General features: G+C 47.5%; 1 protein-coding gene across 1 annotated transcript in view; it reads left to right on the top strand.

Annotated features, from left to right (window-relative positions):
- The window catches only part of HCN4 (hyperpolarization activated cyclic nucleotide gated potassium channel 4), a 127811-nt gene that overhangs the window by 110915 nt on the left and 3043 nt on the right, over positions 1-13853 (top strand). Inside the window, exons 4-6 of the mRNA XM_036736498.1 lie at positions 5233-5451; positions 12847-12993; positions 13257-13497. Of these exons, the coding sequence (XP_036592393.1) occupies positions 5233-5451; positions 12847-12993; positions 13257-13497 (607 nt within the window). The remainder of the gene's footprint in view (positions 1-5232; positions 5452-12846; positions 12994-13256; positions 13498-13853) is intronic.

The following is a 13853-nucleotide window of genomic DNA, read 5'->3' as shown; positions in this document are numbered from 1 at the left end:
CAGTATCTGTAAAGCAGATACAACTGACAAATTCTGGACTTGCTTTGCTGATAATTTCATCCTTCAGAAGGTGGAGAAAACCAAGTAGAGAACAGCTATTCTTGAAGTGATTGTGACCAATGAGGACAAATTGGTTGGTAAAACAGAAATGACAGGAACCTTGGGAGGCTGTGACCATGGGATATCAGAGTAAGCTTGTGACTGATAGCAAAGGGAACACCCTGCATACCCTAGACCTTGAGAGAGTGGATTTGACAGTTCAGAGCTAAGAGAGGTCAGAATCCAATGACCTGGGGCTATAAAAGGGTAGTTGGCCTGTCTGCCAAGGCTGGTGGAATGGACACGCTTTCTTTACCTTCCCCACCTAGGATCCTTTGCCTCTTCGATGACTTTGCTCAAGAGCCCTCTCCTCCCAGAGGCCTCCCTAGATCCCCCTAGTCATTAACACTGTCTGCTTCCTCACATTACTCTGCTTTTATATTATCTCTTTACATGTTATATCCAGTAGAATGTAAGCTATGTGAGGGGAGGGACTGCTTTTCATTGATTTTTGTTGCTGCATTCCCAATGCCTAGCCAAGTGACTCACCCATAGTAGGCTCTCAGTAAGTGGTCGTTGATTTGGATTGAACTAAATTGGCTCTAGAGGAAAGGGAGTTTTCCGAGAATGCTATTATCATTAGGCAGTCACACAACTGATTCTAATAAGGAAGAAAAAGGGAAGACCCATACAGCTGTGCAGGAAGCTCATCCATAAACTCTTATGTTTAAAGGATAATCCCAGAAATGGAAGAGAGGCAGATAGATGGAGGAGGAATACAGAAAAGAGTCAAAGTCCTGTAAGAAAACTGCCAGGCTAAAATCCATTATGAGAACAGGCTCATCAGAAATGCTAAAGATAATAAAAGCCATTTTTTATTGGTGACAAGAGAACACCTCGCTGACAACAGAGAAAAAGTAGAATGATGAAGTCTTATATTGTTTCTCTCTTCTCTATCAAGGTGAATAACTTTCAGGCTAGTAAAGATGGGAGAGGACTGAGGGTTTTCGGGGAATTGAAATATGAGATAAGGAAGGGGAAGAAAAGAAACAGTCCCTGGTCCTTAGATCTGGACAGAGTTAATCCTCCGACACCAAAATATCTGTGAATGTTAGTGCTGAACTTCTGTCAGTGATATTTGAGGAACTGTGGGAAGTAGGAGAGGTGCCCGAAGACTGGAAAAAGGCAAATAGTGTTCCAGTTTTTATCATTCAGTCATTCCAGTGTGTGACTCTCTGTGACTCCATTTTAGCATTTTCTTGGCAGAGATACTGGAGTGATTTACCATTTCCAGCTCATTTTATAGATGAGGAAACTGAGGCAAACACTGTGAAGTGACTTGTCCAGGGTCACACAGCTATTACGTGTCTGAGGCCAGATTTGAACTCAGGAAGAGGAGTCTGCCTGACTCCAAGCCCAGTACTCTATCCACTGTACCATCTCACTGCCTGTTCCAATTTTTAAGAGGTAGATATTTCAAAGTATATGTCAGTGTGCTTGACTTTAACTCCAGAAAAATACTAGCGACTGATCAAAACCAAATCACACCAGACTTAATATTGTTGCTTTTTGAAGATAATACATATCCACCCAAGGACTGCTATACAGTATACCTGCATCTTAGTAAGACTTTTGGCAGATGTATCATGATATTCCTGTGGACAAGATGGGAAGGCATGGACTGAATGCTAAGCAGAACTGGTTAAATGACCAGACCCAGACAATGTTGATGGAAGGATTATTGTCAACTTGGAGGGAAGTCTCTAGTGGAGTGCCTCAAGGCTCTGTATTCCATCCCAGTTCTGTCCAGCATTTTAATGAATAACTTAGGTGAGGGGATTCTTAGCAAATGTGTAGAAGACAGGAATCTAAGAAGACTAGCTAGTCCCTTACATGATGGAATTGGTATCTAAAAAGATCTTGATGTTCTAGGACAGTGAGTGGGCTAAGAATGAAATATGAAATTTAATAGGGCTACACATGGATTCAACAACCAGCTGTAGGTACAGGATGGGGGAAATGGGTTGAGAAACGAGTTCATGAGAGAAAGACCCAGGGGTTCTAGTGGAGCACAAGCTTATTGGAGTCAATCATGGGATATGGCCATTAGCAGAAGCATGACCTTAGATGGCATTAATGCAGGGAGGCACAGGGTCAAGAACGTGGGAGGTGGCAGCCCTGCCAGATAATGTACAGAGTATTGTGTTCAGTTCAAACTCCAAGTGTTAGAGGTGATATTGAAACCATATCCAGAAGAAGGAATTAACTGGGATGTTGGAGGGCCTGGAGATCATATGGGGATGGGCTGAAGGAAGTGGATGTTTAGTCTAAAGCATAGAAGTCTGGGAGGCAGGTTGCATAACCATTGCCTTTTCAGTATTCGAAGAACCGTTACGGAATCTGTCTTTTGTCCTTGCTCAGCTTCAGAGGACAAGCAAGTGCCTCAGGAAGTGCCTTGAAGAAAGAGAACATGCATTTATTAATCATCTACTACATGCCAGGCACTGCGCTAAGCATTTACAAACAGCAGCGAGGTGGCAGAGTGGCTGAAATGCTGGACCTGGACTCAGGAATATCTGGGTTCAAATCCCACCTCAGATACTTGCTAGCTGTGTGACCCTGGGCAAGTCACTTAACCTCCACCTGCTCAGCTTCTTCATCTGCCAGGCACCGTGCTAAGCACTTGGCAAATATTATCTCATTTGATCTTCACAACAACTCTGTGTGGTAGGTGCTATTATTATCCCCAATTTACAGTTGGGGAAACTGAGGCAGACAGAAGTTAAGTGACTTGCCCAGGATCACAGCTAATAAGTGTCTGAGGCTGGATTTGAACTCGGATCTTCCCGGCTCAAGTCCACGTCCTGTACTCCCTACTCACCTCCACCCAAGGAACTCTCTTCAAGACACAACTCAAGTACCACTCTCTACAGTAAGCCTTTAATGATTCCTCCTTCCCTCCCCATGCAGCTGCTAGTGTCCTCCCTCCTAACTACCTTAATCTTGCATTTATTCTCCTTATATCATTCTGCACACTTATAAATGTCCTTGCTGTGCCCCTTTCCCCTTCCAGGCTCCCAGATTGAAAGCTTACAAGTAAGAATTGTTTCCTTCTCTGTCTGGCACACAGTAGGTGCTTATTAAATGTATGTTGACTGATTAATTGATTGAAATCACAGAGAGGCAGATTCTGGCTCAAGTCAAAATCTCTTCAGAACTAGAACTGTCCAAAAAAAAGCAGCAGGGTGTCCTAAGGAGTTGTTAAGTGAGGAGTTCAGGCAGAGGCTGGAATACCACTTTCCAGGGAGGCTACAGAGGGATGGACCAGAAGACCTCGGTCCCTCCTTCCCAACTCTAAGAATCTGTGCTCACTGTAGCTCTGATCTAGCAATGAGACTCAATGGATTTCAGCTTGTAGAAGGGTGTTTAACAGATTGATTTTCTTGTATATAACCTAACTGATATTGATGACTTATAGATATTGACATAGTCCCTTTAAATTTGCAGGGGGGGACTCTGTGATGTAATGATCTCCAGGCTCTCATTTAAGCCACCCACCAGCCCACTCTGTTTTGTAAAAGAAGAAACTGAGGCAGATATTAAGTTTCCAGGGGCATATAGTAAGTGAGGGTCTGAAGTGAGATTCGAACTCAAGTCTTCTTGATATCATTTCTGTGCCACAAATTTCAGTGGAAGATACCTGGACTGGGAGGTAGGCTCCTAGTGGAGGGAGTGATTAGGCAAACCCCTAGTCTCAGAGGCAGGAGAGGAGGTCAAAAGCCTTATTTGGAATCTACCCAGTGCTCTGGGCTGGATGCTGTCTTTACAGGGAGAATGGCCCAGATGTCAGCCCTGATCCTGCCCCGTCTTCTGGTCTGAGATGGAAGCTCTGCTGGGAAACAGATGATTTGGGGGGATCAAAGTGCAAAAATAAGTCATGGGATTGTCCCCATTTTGTGTTTCTAACTCAGACAGAGCTATGCCTCTTACCAGGCGTATGACCTCACTGCAACAGCCTGGGCTGCATTGGCTGGGGCAGAACAGAAATTGCTTGTTGTTGCCATCATTACACAGCAAACCACATGGTCCTTGAGACATTTAACCCTTCCTTTCCCTCCCCCGCCAACCCCATCACTACTCCTGGCCCGTTGGAAGATAACTGCCTCTGTTGTGACTTGAGAATTTGAGATTTTTTTAAGTTTATTGATTTTTAAAAATGTTATTGTCACTTTCCAATGACTCCTCCCCTTTTCGTTGCCCCCCCCTTCCCATCCCCTCCCCATTTAACGGAACCCTCCTGATCTATCTATGGTGGAATAAATGAATCAGCCTACTGGCCACCTCTGACTCCTGACTCACGAAGGAAAGTATTCAATCCAGCTGGGTTCAGTCTCAGTCAAGAGATTTTCTCGGGGAACACAGGCACAGAGTGGCCATAATGAACATAAGACTGTTAGCCCTTCCCCATTGTGACTTTCCCCGTTGTGGTTTCAATATATTGAGGGTCAGCATGAGAAATTAAATGGAAGTTTGGGGGGAGTTTTGTAGAAGTCACAGACAACATGCTAAAGCCAACAGACAACGCAGAAAGAGTTTAGAAACTCAGAAGTACGTAAAATAAATGTATAGTATTGTATAATATTAACATATTTTATCTTTTAATACCATAAAGTTCGGACTTCTTCTCTGGTACAAAGAGAAGGCCAAACAATTTTATGCGGGTTTTCCAGATCATGGGATGCAGCACCCTAACCCCTGTGATGTGGAAGAGCTAACTATAAATGAAAGCTTTGAAGGTGGAGAGGCAAATATGAGATCGTAGCCTTGGTCAGATGAAGTTTGTGGCTGGAAGATGCAATGGGAGCGTCAGCAGTGTTCAGGAGGAATGCACCCATAGCCTACCACCCTTCCACAGAGAGGACAGAGGCATGAGCTCCTTTCAGGTTGTAGAAGTTCTCAGTTGCTCACCACCAAGCGAAGTTCGGAAACCTTCCACAACTGTGTTTTTCTTTACATTCTAGTGGTTACATTGTCCTTCCTTCCCTCTGCATCAGTTCATATGAATCTTCCCTGGGAGGTTTTCCATGGTCTTTCCTTTGGTTTGGGCTCTGTTATTTCAATCCTAAACCAGGTGCCTTGTTCTGTGGGAGTGGAAGATAATGTCTGTCTATATGTCTGTCTGTCTGTCTCCAGAATGACTCGTGGGGAAAGCAGTACTCCTATGCCTTGTTCAAGGCCATGAGCCACATGCTCTGTATAGGTTATGGGAAGCAGGCACCAATGGGCATGTCAGATGTCTGGCTCACCATGCTTAGCATGATCGTGGGTGCCACCTGCTACGCCATGTTCATCGGCCATGCTACAGCCCTCATCCAGTCACTGGACTCCTCACGGCGCCAATACCAGGAGAAGGTAAGTCTGAGAGGGACTCCTGACCTCAGCAAGGGCTCTCTGGGATAGCTCTTGGATGTCTGGCAAGATAATGATGTTAACAGCTCACCTCCCAGGAATGCTTTACAGTCTACAAAGTGGTTTTCTCACCACCATCTTGTGATGGGGGATTAGCCTGTTTTTACAGGTGCAGAAGGAACCCAAGAGTCAGAGAGGTGATGGCTAATAAACAGGGACATGGGGCTTTCGCCTGGGTGCCCCAAATCCAAGACAAGTGTTCCTAATGATGACCACGTGATCCTGCCCTACTGCCATCATGCCCTACTGCTTCTTGGCATGACTCGTGTTGACTTACTTCTGATACCAGCAGGATTCCTTGGTACATGGTGCCCAAGGCAGTCTGGGGGAAATCTGGGGTAACCTGTCCATTGACCTTTTCCTGGGATGAGAGAGAAGGAGAAAGTTCCTCAATAAGTGTTTATGGAACCTCTCTGTTCCAGGTCCTGTGAGAGAGTCACCTTAGGGGAGCTCATGGTTTAATTGGGAGACTGATGCGCACACACAGCAGACAGTGGGCAGTGTGGGAAAATTGAAGACAGGATTTTACTATAGGACCTCAGAGGAAGAGAGGAATGAGCTGTGCCTGGAAGGATGGACAGGGTATGAGTAAGTGGAGGGGAGGGGCGAGGGCATGAAAGACTTTAGGAACAGCAGTCATGAAGAGGAACACTTTCCACTGTGGAAAGGAGACAGAGGTAACCATGCCCTGTGTGAAAAGGGCATGGTGGAGAGCCACATGGGCTGAATCTAAGATGATGCTGGAAAGGTAGAACTAGATTGTGGGGGACTTAGAATTCCAAGCCAAGAAGTTTGGGTTTTGTTCTGAAGGCAAAAGGAGATTAGGAGAGTGAATTATGTAAGCACTGTGGCAGGGATTAACCTGATATCATGTGAATAGTGGATTGGAGGGGAAAAGGAAGCCTGAAGGCAGGGGGCCCAGGATTATACAGACTGAGCCCTGATCCCATCCCTAGACTGACCCAGCCCCAACTCTGACCACAAATCAGAGATGGGGGAAGTGATGCTATTCTAGAGTGGTGGTATGGTGGGAATGGATGTAGAAAGAGGAATGGATCCAAGAGATGTTCTGAAGAAAAAAATCAAGACCCGGTGACTGATTGAATGTAGAAGTGAGGGAGAGGTCAAGGGGGATTTCTGAGCCTGAGTGACTATAAGTGGCCAAGCCCCAAGCAATCTGAAGGTGTGGACTACTGGATTTGGTGGCCTCAGGGATATATCTAGATCCCCATTGACATCCCACGTGGCACACATATAATGTCAGCTAAGTACTTAATGTGCAACCAAGACATAGTCCTTGTCTTCGTAACAGGGAGATGGGACAGAGGTGCCTGGAGCTATAATACAGAGCAATATATGTACGATAAGAAGGAATAGCACAGGTAGAGAGGTAACAGTTCCCGTGTGTGGGAAGGACATGGTGGAGATCCTCATGGGCTGAGTCTGAGATGATGCTGGAAAGGGGGAACTAGGTGAACAGGTATAGAGTAAGGTCTGAAAGGGCCAAGGGAGTGAGGCTGGTGGTGGGGAGGGGGTGGGGGGACTCAGGGAAGGCTTCCTGTACAAAGTGGCATTGGGGCCAGGCTTTGAAGAATCCACAAGGTCACAGTGGAGAGAGGGCATTTCAGGTATGTGAGCGAGGGCTCGCATAGTTTAACTGATCAGAGAATATGTGGAGAAAAACAGATCAGAGATCAGCGATTCAGGGACCGAGCATTTACTAAGTGCCTACTATGTGCCAGGTCCTGTGCTGAGCACTAGTGATACAAAGGAGCTGCCCTCAAGGAGCTTACAGTCTAATGGGGTGGACAGCTGGCACACAGCTCTGAACAACAAGACAGATACACAATAGATGGGGGGGGCGGTGACGGCAAAGGGAAGGCCCTGGTAGGGGAGGGATGACCAGAAAAGGCCACCTGAATCAGATCTATTTGAACTGAGCCTTATAGGAAGCCAAGGAAGCTAAGAGGGTGAGATGAGGAGGGAGAGCATTCCAGGTGTGGGGGACAGTGGAAACGTGTTGCTAGATTGGGGAGCTCATAGAGTGGGGTAAAGATATTGGAAATATCGGAAGAGATCCGATTGTGAAAGGCTTTGAATGCCAGGCATAGGACTTTATAGCTGATCCTGCAGGTGATTGGAGATCAGAGATTCAAAGAAGGAAGTGATTCTGGAGGTCATCAAGTCCAAGACTGTCATTTCACAGATGAGCAAACACCCCCAGAGTGGTTAAGTGACATGTCTAAATTCACACAGGTTGTAAGTTGCTGAGCCAGGATTTGAACTCAGGTCCTTTGCCTTCAAATCCCATGCTCCTTTGACTGTACCACACTGACTCCAAGGCTGGAAAACCAGGTTAGAGCCAAGTTGTAGAGAACCTTGAACATATAGGGCCATGTGCATATGTGTCAAAGTTCTTCATACATAGATACAGATCTAGTTCATGATGGGTACCCATCCCTTCTCCCCCCAGGATGCCAGTGCTAGAGATGCCTCCTCTTAGAATAGAGGGATTGGGGCCAATGGAAAGCTGCAGCCTCGGTAACAGCCAGTTCAGCAGAGATTCCTGCCCAATGAGCTCCAGCCCTCACTCTCAACCACGCCTGCCTCTCCAGAGGCCCAGGTGACTTTGTCTGCCCTGGTGATGTCTGCATTAATATTCATGGCAAATTATTACTCAGCTCCCTCCCATTCCCCTTGCCCAACCTTGACCTGCCCCAGCCAAGGACTGAATGGGAGCTGAAGCTTCTGCTGTTATAGAAAGGATGGGGAGCCTAGATAGAGGGGGCGCTTACTCAGCCCCACTGTGTGCATACCTCTTAGTTCAGCTACGTTTTCAGGTGGCAGAAAGAATTCAGAGGAGGGAGAGACCACTGTAGATATGGGTGGTTAGGGAAGGCTTACTGGAAGAGGTCCGGTAGGTCGTCTGTGGGTTGAGGGCGGGGGCCCTCCAGACCTTGGCTAGAGAGGAGGTTTGTAGGGGGCAGAGGGACTTGGGGTCTTTTCCTCCTAGTGTTTGACACATAGTAGGCTCCATATAAATATTTATTCCCTCTCTTTCTCTTTTTTAATACCCTCGGGCCTGACCTGACCCATACCTGTCTCAGCCCTAAGCCTACTGGCTGTCTTGGTACAACTTAGCCTATGACCGACCCCCCAGCACTGACATTCTCACTGTCCATTTTTCTTTCCAAGCCATCTGGGGTTGACTCCCCTGGACAGCTACTTGTTCTGTCCCTGGGACCCAAGGGAATAGATATTGACAGCTCCTTTGCCCCAATCTAGCTACAAGGACTGGGAAACGAACAGGGAAGCACCAACAAGCGTAGGCTCTCTGCCCACTCCCACTCCCTTTCCCCACCCCTAACTCCTATTTTTTCCTCTTGGTTCAGATCCAGTTTCATCACTACTTTGCCTATCCGTGAAATGGGTGTACATATTGTCTGACAATGCGCAGGCCATTAGAATTATGGAAGAGAGCAGGGAGAGGACCATTACTAGCTTCAGTAAAGTGTCTGTTAAAAGAAACAACTTATTACCCCACCGGTCTCTCAACTGATGCAACAACATATTGACAATCATAGGCAATAGTCAGTCTGTGGCCAGGATTAGGGGTTACTGGTCAAAATTGGAGTCAGTCTGTGAAAGAACTGAGGGGTCACTCTGGCTGTGGGCAAAGTTATGACTCAGGAGAGATCAGGTCTAAGGATCCTTCTGTGACTGGAGTTAGAGAACCATCAGATGGGACTGAGATCAAGGCTTAGTCTATGGTCACTCTTAGGGGCAAGAGTGTGCTGGAGTCAGCTCCAAGAGCTGATTGTTAAATTTTCAGCATCAGCATTTACACCTCAGAAATCAGCAAATACCACCAATCAGGACTTGGGTCATTGTTTTGTTGATTGTCTAGACTTAAAAAGAGATGAAGAAAATGTTAATAAGGCTTATCGGTATGTTGTGTGTACATTTCTCCCCCCTCCTGAATCCAATTGTTAAACATTTACCAGCACACCCTAGTCAGGGTTCAGTGTAGGATTAGAAGTAGGGATGGAGCTGTCTGGGCGATTTAGGGTTAGTATGTGGCTGGGCTGCTAGAGTTGGGGGCTGGGTCAGCATGAGGCTGGGATCAGGGGTCTGCCCAGGGCTGGCCAACAGCATTACAGTTTTTCTCTGTGTGATGTCGTTTACCCCAAATGTGGCTTGTACCCTTTATCTTGGCTTTCTTAGCTCTAAAATCGCATGGCCGTGGGAATCCAGAGAGTGCAAACAGTCTGGTGCCAGCTGTCTGTGAAGGAGGGTGTTTATACCCACACATGTGGGGATCTTCCCCCCATATGCCTCACCTGCTTTCCACACACACAGATGCACAGCCCTCAAACACACACACACAGTCTCACATTTTTGTAGCATTCACAAGACACATGTTCATATGCATGCATGTACTGTGTTCTCACAGATAAACCCAGAGGAGGGAAGCCAGTTTTGAGACATATGACACTCATTCTTTATGTTGTGCCCAGCATGGACCAACTCCCTGTCTAATGGATATGGACGGCAGGGCCGCTGGATGGGATAAAGCCTCTGTCACACCTCCAGGGGCTTTTTATTTCAGTAATAAGAGCCCTGTAACACTCATGGCTGGGATTCTTGGTACAGAATTATGGTGTGGTGAGAGGAGGGCAGGACTGGGCACCGATTATTACGTGACCCTGGATAAGTCACCTCTCCTGTCTCTGCCTCATTTTCAGCTATAAAACAAATGGATTGGAGTAGATAAGCCACAAAATCCCTTCTAAATTTATGACCCACGATTCTGATGCCAGCAACAAAAATGCTTGTTGCTATTGTAATGATCACAATTAATTCTACCGCGCAAGAAGTAAGGAGGGTACTACATCCGTGCAGACTTCTAGGACAAAATACAAATTCCCCTGCATGCCCTTAGAGCCCTTCACAATTTGGCTCCCAGTGATCTTCCCAGACACATTCCTCACTTTATATCACATTCCACCTTGGCATGACTGGCTCCCACGTCTGCCTCGGAGAACTCAAACACGGCTCCGTTGCCACCTCCATCAGGAGACTGGTCTAAGGTGGCCGATGCCTCATCTCCAGCCCAACCCCCACTCCCTGAAAATCACCCTGCCTTTGTCTGGCATATTTTTCATTGTTTCTCTCCTGTTCTTAAGAAAATGTAAGCTCCTTGAAGGGAAGGATAGTTTAGTGCCTGACCCACTGCTTATTCGATGTTTGTCAAAGGAATGAATGAGTGAATTACTTAATTAAGCAATGAACAAACCCTGATTGCACATTCATGACCTGGTCTGATGTTGGGATCAGAATCTGCTGGGCACAATGTCCCTATGAGCATCTATGGGGCTTTGCCTTGGGAGCATGCATGAAGAGACAAGGCTCTCAGTTGGAAGGAGACCAAGGAGATGCTCTCCCAGGTGGGGTTTCCATTTTCTGCCTTGCCCACTTACTGTCTCACTTAGCCTGGGCTTCCTTGCTCTTGGATGGAATATGATGGCCCTCGACCACTGATAGCCTTTCATTCCTGAATCCCATGGTGCTCTGATACTCTCAGTTAGATTAGGAATCTAGAGCTCAGAGCTGGAAGAGATCTTGGGGATCATTGAGGCCAGCCTTCTTATTTTACAAATGAGGAAAACAAGGTTCAGAGAAAGGATGTAACTTGCTGAAGGTCACACAAATAAAAAGACCATGTCTGCATTTGAACTCGGGTCTCAGGATTAGGACTGAGGAAAAGACTCCATACTCATATTCCATCCTCTTGCCACGGCACTACTGACTTGTCCCACTAATGTCCTCGTCATCTAAACAAGAACACCCCCTATTTTCTCTTCTTTGGCCACCTGAGGAAGAAGGTGGGGTTCAGAAGGAATATACTGACCCTGGAAGGAAGGAAGGTAAAATCAAGACTTATTTTTGAGAGTACTGAAAGAGCTTTGGCTCTCTGGATTTGAAGGAAGTGGGTCTGGGTTCATATCCCAACTCTGCTACTGACTACCTGTGAGACCTTGGACAGGGCCTCCCTGGGCCTCATCTATAAAGATGTGCTTTGAGGTTCCTGCCAGCTTAAAAGCCCCTGCCCATGACATCCCAGAGTCAGGGTATTTTAAGCCTGGATCCAGCCACAGAGTCCACTTGTGACATCCAGGGCCTCATGTTGGGGTCTGGCCTGCCTCTGGCTGACTCTAGATGGAGAGAGACCTGCCCGCGTCCTCTCCCTGGCCTCATCTGCCCACTCCCTGCTGTGGGCACCCTTTCTGAGGTCAGTGCTTTTCTGAGCTCTCCATCCTCTGCATCGGCCAGCTTCTCCCTACCTGGATGAGGCACGGCTCCAGGCTCCACCACCAGGTGGAGACTCAATGAGCACCTGCCAGCTTCACAATATGATGCACCACGTTATAGTGAGGGAGCCTGTCATTTCTTTATCTCCCAGGATGTCAGGGAGGAAGAAGGGGCAACCTGGCCCAACCCATCCTGAACAAGAATCCCCTTTAAAATATCTCTGGCAAATGGTCATCCAGGATTCACTTGGAAACCCCAAGTGATGGGGAGCTCACTACCTGATGAGGCAGCCCAAGACACTTGTGAGTTTGATTATAGAATCTGGAGTGGGAAGAGACTTTGAGGCCATCTTATCTAATCCTCTCATTTTACAGTTGAAGAAACTGAGACCCAGAGAGACCGTAGGGGATCATAGGTTATATTACATACAATCATAGATTTAGGGCTGGAAAGAAATCTTCGGGGCCATCTGATCTAACCTCATTTTACAGATGTGGCAACTGAGGCCTAGGGAGGGCAAGTTACCTGCCCAAAGTTACACGGAGGGTAAATGGCAGAGCCGACAGTCAAACCCAGGTTCTTTGATTCAAGACCCAGAGCACTTTCTACTGGAATACACGTGTCTTATCTTTGTTCATAATTGGCCTAGGAGGGGGGAAGGAGGAGGGAGACATAATTATTCTTCCCTTACAAATGAACAAACCAAAGTGCTCCTCTTTCTCCTTCTCTTCTCCTTTCTTCTTCCCTCCACTCCCCTCCCCTCCCCTCCCCTCCCCTCCCCTCCCCTCCCCTCTCCTCCCCTCTCCTCCCCTCTCCTCTCCTCTCCTCTCCTCTCCTCTCCTCTCCTCTCCTCTCCTCTCCTCTCTCTGTCTTCATCTGTCTCTGTCTCTTTGTTATGTCTCTCGGGGATGGGGAATAGGACAAATCCAGCAGCAGGGCTCCCCAGGAGAGGGCTGAGGGGGCCTCCCTGTCCCTTCGCTCCCTCAACCCACCCTATGACCTCTGCCCCTTCTCTTTCCTGCCCAGTATAAGCAAGTGGAGCAGTACATGTCCTTTCACAAACTCCCACCTGACACGCGGCAGCGCATCCACGACTACTACGAACACCGCTACCAAGGCAAGATGTTCGATGAGGAGAGCATCCTGGGCGAGCTGAGTGAGCCACTACGGGAGGTGAGCGGGCGCCCCACTCACCTACATATGCGGGGGTGGGGGAAGGGCAGCAAGCCCTCATGTGATCAGTCTCTGCTTTCCTGCTGGTCCCTAATTATTTCCTTCCCTTCTTCCTCTTTTCCCCTCCCCTTCTTTCATCTTCATCCACCTCGTCCTTCCCGGTGTTGCCCTGGCCTATTCCATACCTCTTCCTTGATTCACTGGTGCCACCCTTCTCCATTCCTGCCCTTCTCTCCTTACCTTTTCCCTGGCTGGCCGAATAGGAGATTATCAACTTTAACTGCCGGAAGCTGGTGGCCTCGATGCCCCTGTTTGCCAATGCAGACCCCAACTTTGTGACATCCATGCTGACGAAACTGCGCTTTGAGGTTTTCCAGCCCGGTGACTACATCATCCGAGAAGGTACCATTGGCAAAAAGATGTACTTTATTCAGCATGGCGTGGTCAGCGTCCTCACCAAAGGTAACAAAGAGACCAAGCTGGCAGACGGCTCCTACTTTGGAGGTAAGATGAGGCTCTGCCTCCCCCACCCCTAATGTAGGGCTACAGCCTGCCAAGGACTGAGTTAGAAGAATGACCCCCTTACCACTCTACTCTGGGCTACGAGAAGGTGCTCTATGAGTTTGAAGGCTGCTAAGTCTTGTGGGGTAGGGGTGGAGTGGGGAGAAACAGGCAGCTGGGATGTCAGCTGGAGCCCAGGCTGGGGAGAGTAAGAGTGATAGGGGCCACATTAAGGCAAGGCCAGAGAGCAGAAGTGGAAGGGGGGGGGAGTGCTATCATCTGGTTCAGACATCAGTAATACCCAAACTTCATATTTATTAAAATATTTTAACTACATTGCATTTTTCAACCAACAAATA

The sequence above is a fragment of the Trichosurus vulpecula genome, chromosome 8 (genome assembly GCF_011100635.1).
Source record: "Trichosurus vulpecula isolate mTriVul1 chromosome 8, mTriVul1.pri, whole genome shotgun sequence".
NCBI classification, from domain to species: domain Eukaryota; kingdom Metazoa; phylum Chordata; class Mammalia; order Diprotodontia; family Phalangeridae; genus Trichosurus; species Trichosurus vulpecula.
Note: the sequence above shows the minus strand (reverse complement) of the source record. Positions and strands in the feature narration are given on the sequence as shown.